The following is an 8931-nucleotide window of genomic DNA, read 5'->3' on the forward strand; positions in this document are numbered from 1 at the left end:
ACAGGCTTGGCTTTAAATATCTGCTGTCGTGGCATGTCAGCCACAATCAGGGAAAAAACATTAAGGAATCTTCAAATCTTTATGGAATCAAGTCAGCTCTTGGGCCAGCTACCAGAAAACAGTGGGATTTCTAACATAGGGCTGACCTCTGTGGGTGTTGTTTTTGTGCTGTGAACCCAGCATGGCCTGTAGGAAAATCTCAGGGTGACAGCACAGATTAACACCTGTTTATTCTTCAGGAGCCCATCTAGGTAATCCCCTGCTGAGAAATGAGATTAATTAAGGTTGTTACTGGAAGGAAGTTATCAGCTGATGTTGTCACCCTGCTGTTGGGCTGCTTCTAAAAATGCACCCTTTGCAGTGTGTGCATTGATTAAACTCAGCTAGGAAGAGCTGAGAAAAGTGCTCCTGGTTTTCTTGCATTTTCACAGGAATGCATGCCTATGGAATCATGGAATAATTTAGGTTGGAAAAGTCATCTGAGATTATTGTGTCCAGCCATTAATCCAGCACTGCCAAGGCCACTGCCAATGAAACTTGTGTGGTTGTATTTAAATGTGCTTGTGTGACTTTATGAAATGACCCCAAACCCATTGTCCAGCTCTAAAGCTGGAGGTCCAGTGCAATATTTCAGCTGTGCAGTGAAGTGAGGCATTAACTGCAGCACCTGGCAGCCACTAAGGGTTATCAGATCAGATGGCTCCAGTTCAGCCCTCATCCATCCCTGTGCACCTCTTTCAAAAGAGAGTACCCTGATCTTTAAAAAAAGTCAGGTTTTCTTGTTTTCTAGTACTTTTGAACACCTGCCTGCTCCAGTTCATGCCAAACAGGGCTCCATGTCTGACTGAGGAGCAGTTGTCAGCAATACCTGAGCTAAATTCTGAAATTTCAGGGAAACTGAAAGCAGTTTGGAACAGAGAAGACACAGAAATGCTGAGCCAAGTGTCAAGCTAAATATTCTGTGTTAGTCAGTGTAATTTCTTCCCGGGGCAGCAGCAACCTGGTCATCGACCTTCACAGCCACCACCCCAGAGCACCAACTCTGCACCTCTGGCTCTCTTCCTCAGACCTGAAATTCCTTGGAAAGCAGCAGATTCCAATGGCTGAGTGTCTCTCACCCCTTTGCTTTGCAGGAGTGGCAGAAGCTCAACTATGACATTTACACTTTACGGCAGACCCGGAAAGAAGTGAGGAGCAGGTGGAAACACATTTTGGAGGATTTAGGTAAGCTGGTGGCCAAAGGGATGTAATTCCAGTGGTACTGAATGCCAGATCCCACCATGGCTGAGGATGGGAACAGCTCCACATAATCAAGCTGGAGAGGAGGGAAGTAAAAGGAGGTTGCTGAGTGATGCCCTCAGGTGTCCCACATGGTCCCTGAGGCTCCCCAGGGCTCAGGCACGGCGGGGAGGGGACAGGGACACCGTGTCTGCAGGCACATCAAAAGTCCATGAGCCATGATCACCTTCCAAGCCCATAATAACATGCACAGTCATCCATTTCAAGCTTCCTTGTGGAAACCTTGCAGTGGGAGTTCACCTAGGGTTTTTCCAAACAAGATAAACAGGGAGGAATGAATATTCCGTTCAGACGGGAACACAGATACATCTATTTTGTTTCTTTAGCCAATGGCAGCTGATCAGAGCTAAGCCACTCACCTCATTTGCTCCCAGGTGGGTTTGAAATATTCTTTCAGCAAGTGGAATTGCTCCACAGGAACCCTCCTACCGCTGTTTCCAAGTGCTGGTGGTGGGTGTGACTTTGGGCTTTTCCCAATTGCCTGGCACACAGCATGTGACACTCAGGACGTGCCAGCACATCAGCTGCGTGACTTCCATCATGCTCTGGAGGTGGGTGGTGGCTGCTGAGAGGAGGATGAGTGAATCTATTCTAGGATACCCTCAATGGGAGCCAGAGATGGGTATCTCAGCCACTCCTGTCCTACCTGCTATTCTGGCATTTGGGTGGGAGGAACATCATAAATCCATAACCAGCTGTCAGCCCTCATCTCCACCCAGCTGCTCACAGCAGGCCAGGCTTGGGAGGGATCACTTGGCATCCTTCCATCTCTCACTGCAGGCTCACAGAGGCTCTCCCACATCCCTCTCACATCCACAGTGGCTCTGGAGATGTTCTGCAAAGGCTGGGAAAGCTCAAGGCCAGGGATCATTTGGCCTTAGTGAAGCTAAATGAGCAGTCAGATGTGAAACCTGCTATCTTCTGTTATCTAGGCCTCTGCTTTAACCATAAGCTCACCACTCTCACCTCTTAACTGTTTTCATGTGAGATGCATCACCACCAGCCCCCTGGAGCTGAACAAAGAGTTCATGGGAGCCATTGCATTTAAAGAACCCCTGCGCTCACTCTCCTCCAGCTTTTCTCCCCTGGATACCCTTCCTGTAATTGATGCTGACTGCTTCAGGAACAATTAGCCTGGTGTTCATCACTGCCACAGGTTTTATCCCTGTTACCTGGGTTGGGGAGCCCCAGCGGCCCTGAAAGCTCTGGGAGCATCAGGAGCATGCAAGAGCTGAATCAGCGCCCTGCGTTGTGCATGTTCACGCACCTTTTCTCAGGAAAACCAGCAACAAACTCACTGTGGCTACTTTTGTGATTTATTTTCCCCACCAGTGAGTTTATATCTGTCCCACAGCCTGCCTGAGGGAGTGCTGGTTCGTTTTAGGAAGTAGGGATGCAGCTGCCCAGGGGAATAAGGAACCTTCCAAGAGCCTGGAGGGCTCAGGGATGACCCTGCTCTCGTGTTTAATGACTTGTTTCTGTAACATCTCTTTCCCAGGTTTCCAGAAGGAAGCAGATTCCCTCTTGTCAGTGACCAAACTCAGCATCATCAGCGACTCTCAGAACATGAGCAAAGCCCGAGATATCTTGTTAAAGCTCTCAGAGGAGACCAACATCTTCCCCACCAGCTGGGAGCTTTCTGAGCGCTACCTCTTTGTGGTGGTGAGTTCTCTGAGCACACCTTCCCCCATCCAACTCTGCTGAGGGAGCTGGGGTTGTTTAGCCGGGAGAAGAGGAGACTCAGGGGTGACCTTAGCACTCTACAACTTCCTAAAAGGTGGTTGTAGTCATGTGGGGTTGGGCTCTTTCTCAGGCAGCACTGACAGAACCAGAGCACACAGTCTTAAGCTGCACCAAGGGAAATAGAGGTTGGATATTAGGAAAAAGTTTTTTATAGAAAGGGTGATAAAGTTCTGGAATGGCTGCCCAGGGAGGTGGTGGAGTCACCATCCCTGGATGTGTTTAAGAAAAGCCTGGATGTGGCACTGGGTGCCAGGGTTTAGTTGAGGGCTGGGTTGGACTCGATGATCTTGAAGGTCTCCTCCAACCCAGTGATTCTGTGAAAAGATGAGACCTACTGCCTGAGAGCAGCTGTGGAGGGAGGGCTGAGACAGAGTGGAAATTTTCCAGAGTACAAATCCATTTTGATTTAGGTGAAATGTACATCTTTGACTGAAGTCTGTAGCTTGCAAACATAGCTGTTTGGTCTGACTGCCTGTTCTTGCAAAAAGCCTATGCTTGAAGAAACTGCTTCAGCCTAAGGACAGAGATAAAGAAGGGCCCCTTGAACTCTGAAACAGACAGAGAGGATGCTGCAGGAAACAGGGCAGGATGACCCAGGAGTTCTTTCTGTACTTTCTGATTAAAAAAAAACCTAGCTGCGAGTATAACGCGAAATCAGTAAAATGAATATTTATGAACCTGTTGTGAAATTCCACGCATGTGGATTGGTAAGGGAGATAAAAAGAGACCGGGAGTTCCCAGAGGCACACATCTCCTTTTGAGGGGAGCAATCCCCACATGCATCCAGCGCTGTAATAAACATACCAGCTTTACAACTTCCACAAAAGTTGTGGAGTTTGTTTTCTTTTCTGCAATTCAGGGCCCTGGGCAGGGACGTGCCTGGAAAACCCCAAAGTGACCACAATCCCCCTTTGTGAAAAACACCAATCACTTGTTTTTAAAATTTTAAAAATTTAATAGTAATAAAATGGTTATTGTAGCCATGATATTTTCTGAAAAATCCCTTTACCAGGATTTTTCTCCTGAGAAGCTGAGAGGCCTCAGGAACAAAATGTGAACAATTATTATCTGCTGCTGTGGAATGCAACAGGTGGATCTGTGATTGGTCTCATGTGGTTGTTTCTAATTAACAGCCAATCACAGTCCAGCTGTCTCGGACTCTCTGGTCAGTCACGAGATTTTATTATCATTCCTTTCTTTTTCCTTTCCTTGCTAGCCTTCTGATGAAATCCTTTCTTCTATTGTTTTAGTATAGTTTAAATATAATATATATATATATAATAAAATAATAAATCAGCCTTCTGAAACATGGAGTCAACATTCTCATCTCTTCCCATGTTGGGGCTGCCTGCAAACTGCCACAGGTTGTAAAAATAGTAATACAATTAGAGTAATGATAATTTGGACAATTTGAATTAGGACAATATGAGACAATAGAGACAAAGAGTTACAGATGGTCCGGGTACCTTTTTTGGGGTAGTATAAGCCAAAAAAAGGACCCATGTTAACAGAGGATTATCCCTTAAAAACAATAGCTGTTGCATATTCATACACCTCATACATGATGCATAGATTCCATTCAAACACAGAATTCTGTCTGGTCAGTGCCAGCTTCTTCATCTGAATCCTAATGGCGCCTTCAAAGCAGGAAGAAGTTTATTTCTTCTGATAGGGGAGCAATAAATTCTTTTTCTCTGAAGGATTTAAGTGTCCTGTGGCTGCTGAGCCCTCTCTTTAACAAGTATCCTACATAGCATAGTTTCTATTTTAACATTTTTTTTATAACCTAAAACTATATTTAATAACACTACCTAAGAGAATTAATACAGCATCACTTTCGAAACAACACACATAATATTCGTTTGAATATTTACTAAAAGCCAATCCTAAAATGCTCATTTTTCACACCCTTGTTTGGCAGGACCGCCTCATCGCCCTGGACGCCGCCGATGAGTTCTTCAAGATGGCCAGCGTGGTGTACCCCAAGTGGCCCGGCGGGGACCGGCTGGACGAGGGACCCCGGGCCCTGCAGAGCGTCCCCACGGTGCCCTGAGGGACCTGTCCTGGCGGTGTGACACGGCCAGCGCTCCTGGGCAGGCTGCTGTGCCCGGGGCCAGCAGGACAGAGCCCTCCTGGTGGCCCTGCGGACAAGAGAGTGGGCAGAGCAGGGCGAGCTGTGCCCAGCAGGAGCACGCACGGAAAGGGACGCTGGCACCACGGGGCTCCCGGGCACGAGGGAGTGACAACTGGGACACCACTGGCCAGTAGTGTATGAAATAGGCACAGGGAGGATCTGCCATACAAGGCATTGCTGCCAGAGCCTCTAGTTCCAAGGGCTGTGAGGAAATGCACCTTTCCACCTGGATGATACCTGCCACTGTCCCCTCCCTCGAGCTGCCAGCCAGGAGGAGCGGCAAGACAGGAAAAACACCTCTGTGTCTACAGCTCTATGACTCTGTGCACTGCTCCTCATCCTCACCCCAGCCCTCCAGGCAGGTCCCAGGGGATTGGGAAAGAGGCAGGAGCTGTGCCAGGACAGGATTTCATTCCAGGCAGCAAAGCCTTGGAGCAGTGTCACAGTTGGGTGCTCCATCCCCAGCCATTCGTGGTTGAGGGATGTTTTGACATCTTAAAAGAAGGAAGAGTTTAGGAAGGTGCCAAGTTCAGGGCTGCTGAGAATTTGGCTCCTGGAACATTGGTTGCCCAGCATCTCAACCTATTTTGAAAAGTTTTGGACTTAATTGCCTAAAAAAACCCCAGCACAAAGCTGCATGTACTGGCAATCTAAAAATCCTCATTACCAGCAGGGATGCTGTAATAAACATCCTTTTAATCTTGGGGTTTTGTCTGATAATGAGCAATAATTTTTAAAACAGTGGATTTGATAATTTAAAAACAAGTGGAAGTTCTTCACTGATGAACACACATGCTGCTAATTGGCCAGTTGAAAATGCTGGTTACACAGGACCTCCCAAAGTAGCAAACCAGAGCTTTTATTTGTTTATACCTACAGCATTTGAAAAAAATATATTTATGACCTGTTTTTGTTTGTCATTCTTCCTGGGAAACATTTTTGTCAACTCAGAACAGCAGTGAAAGCTGAGTTTAATAAAGAAAACATTACAAAACCAGCCTTTCTTACTCACTCTGTGAACCTATCCAGGTAACAATGTTTATGTTGACTGCTGATAGCAGAAAGGTTGGGATATTTGTACAGCCTCTGCAGCTTGTTCTCCACACACTTTAAATTGCCTGTTGACTTAGGAGAGTTACATTTGCCAGCCTAAGACAAAAGTGTTTGTAGGAGATGATGTGGATCAAATTTAATTTCAGTGGGATTTGGCATTTCCTACTGATTTGTTTTTTTTCTAGCAGGAGTTCAGCTGCCCTTTGCAAAACCTCCCGTGTTTTTATAGAAAATAAACTTTGGTGCACGACAAATCCAGGCTTTGATTCGAACAAATTGTTGTGGAACAGAGAGATCCGTGCCAAGGTGCCTGACACCACCCAAAAGTTGGCCCTTGGCACGTTGTCCCTTACAGTGCTACCTGTTATTTAAAGCCACCTGATTGATGAGTTTGAAGACCTCAGAGGCAAGGAGAGAAATCCTTTTAGCTGTGCTGCTTTTTTTGAGCACGGAGGTCAGCGTTCAGCAGTGCCTGTGCAGAGCTGCCCCTCGCTGTCACGGCTGTCAAACCGGTTCTGATGTCACCAAAATGCATTTTGGTGGAACTTCATAGGGCAAGCTGCCCAAAAGGGACAATAATCAGGATCTCTAAGTGAGTTTAGTTGCTGAAGTAAAGTCCCATGCAGGGAAAGCGCTGAGTTTCTGAGTGCAGCCACAAGGAGGAGCTGGAATTTGTTGGATGAGAGCGGAGCCGCTCCTTTCCACACTTGGGGAGGAGTAACCGGCTCAGAACTTCTGTTTATGGACAAATCACAACAGCAACAGAGAAAAACCTGTCAGTCCCAGCACTCAGCTAAAACTGGTCATGGGGTATCCTGAAAATAGTGCAGAACAGCCTTTGGTGAATTTAGAATGATGCAGAGCTTTGGAAAATCTGCAGCTTGAAAAATGATAGGAACCAGCAGAAATGGTTTCCATATAGACCCAAGCTCAGCTTGGTCATTCTGTCCACCTCCATAGGAAATGTCCTTTCATGCACTCAGGACAGGAGACCAATAAACCGTATTTCAGTTAGCACAATGCAAAGAGCAAATTGCCTTTTCTAAATTCCATAGAAAATACCATGGAGGTGCACAATAGTCCTGGAATTCCTGCCCTGACAGAGCAATTCCCTTCTTCACTAGAAGCAATTTGGAATTTGATGCACCACCACCACCTAGGCCTTCAGCTGCCATTTAGATGGGCTTGAGCCCCCCACCTGATATTTAGGGAGACATCTTGAGCATCCTGCATGTCCCAGGTGCCACTGGGGAGCCAGACTCTCTGTTGGATTAAGTTCTTTTCTAATTTAGAGATGGGATAACTGAGAGGTATTTTAAAAACTTTAATTCTATTTTCAGTCTCATGAGAAGGGTGAGACAACACAGATGTTATAATTCACATTATAACAAGCAGAAGCTAACTATTTTTAATTACAATATATTATAAGTGTTTCTTGGCCTATCAGCTTTTGCCACACCATGCTGTAAATGCCTTAAAACAAATAATCTAAAATTACCCCTCATGGGTCCCACTACAATGCATCTTTAATAGTTCTATTTCTCCAAAGTATCCAGCCTTATTTGCAAGGCCATCCTTTGAAACTTGTTTCTAGTTCCATTTCTCTCTCAGCAATGTCTGTCCTATCCCATGGCATTTCTAAGTCAGCATTCCTTATCTCAAAGTTTGCATACAGATATGTGAGCCTTCTGTCAGGCTTTGAGAATTCTCTACAAATCCATTTCCCACAGGATCCTGCATGTCCCAGGTGCCACTGGGGAGCCAAACCCTGCCCATGCCCAGGGAATGTTCCGGCAGCTGCCTGGGAAGTGGAGGCTGTAAGAGAGCCCAGTGAACAGCAGATGCCACTGTTCCCTCAGCATGGGAAAAATCCTGTTTACCATGCAGGGGAAATATTCCCAACCTTTTCTTGCATGCATCAAGTCTCTGGAGCCTGCAAGAACTGGATTTCTGTTAAAGGTTGGGGCTTAGACATTCAATAATGACTCTGGCACTTTCCAGGAGATGGTGCCCAGCCTGTCTCTCTTCCAGGGCTGGGGCCAGGGCCTCTGCTCCTGCTTGGAAGTGCCACTTGGCCTGAGGCTGGCTGCTGCAGGGATTAGCATCTTCACTAAGAACATTTATTTTTCTAAGTAGAGGGTGATTTCGGTATCCATTCCTTCAATCACGAAAGGAAAAAGACCAAGAATTCTTTAAAATGAGTGATGTGAGAGGGTTTTGACAACATATTAGCTGAATGCAACTTGACATTGCATTTAGCTAATATTTCATCAGAAGAGAAAGAAAGAAAAAAGGAACTTTTTTTTTTTTTCATTTAGAAGCCAAGTTTATGCTTCACTTGGATTTTTTTCTCCTAGAGTTACAGGATGGTTTGGTTTAGAAGAGACCTTAAAGATATTCATTCCACCCCCTGCCATGGGCAGGGACGCCTCCACTATCTCAGGCTGCTCCAAGCCCTGTCCAACCTGGCCTGGAACACTTCCAGGGATGGGGCAACCACAGCTTCTCTGGGCAAAATATTTTAATATTTTTGGGTCATGGGGAGCAGCACTGGAGAGTTCCCTTCCTCCAAATTAAAGCTAGGAAGTCAGGATAGTGTAATTAATATAGACCAGCTAGAATAAACCACAAAAAAACCCCAGTTTACAGATTGTGCACATGCATGTGTGGTTTCTTCTTTGTATTCCAAATTTTCCTGGGAA

At 46.0% G+C, this 8931-nt stretch overlaps 1 protein-coding gene across 1 annotated transcript in view; it reads left to right on the forward strand.

Moving 5' to 3' along the window:
* Positions 1–6129, forward strand: part of MREG (melanoregulin) — a gene marked incomplete at its 5' end in the record, with an annotated part of 11878 nt that extends 5749 nt beyond the window's left edge. The window contains 3 exons of the mRNA XM_005428837.2: positions 1134–1224; positions 2798–2961; positions 4964–6129. Coding sequence (XP_005428894.1) covers positions 1134–1224; positions 2798–2961; positions 4964–5095 — 387 coding nt within the window. The remainder of the gene's footprint in view (positions 1–1133; positions 1225–2797; positions 2962–4963) is intronic.
* Positions 6130–8931: the final 2802 nt, after the last annotated feature.

The sequence above is a fragment of the Geospiza fortis genome, unplaced genomic scaffold (genome assembly GCF_000277835.1).
Source record: "Geospiza fortis unplaced genomic scaffold, GeoFor_1.0 scaffold407, whole genome shotgun sequence".
NCBI lineage: Eukaryota > Metazoa > Chordata > Aves > Passeriformes > Thraupidae > Geospiza > Geospiza fortis.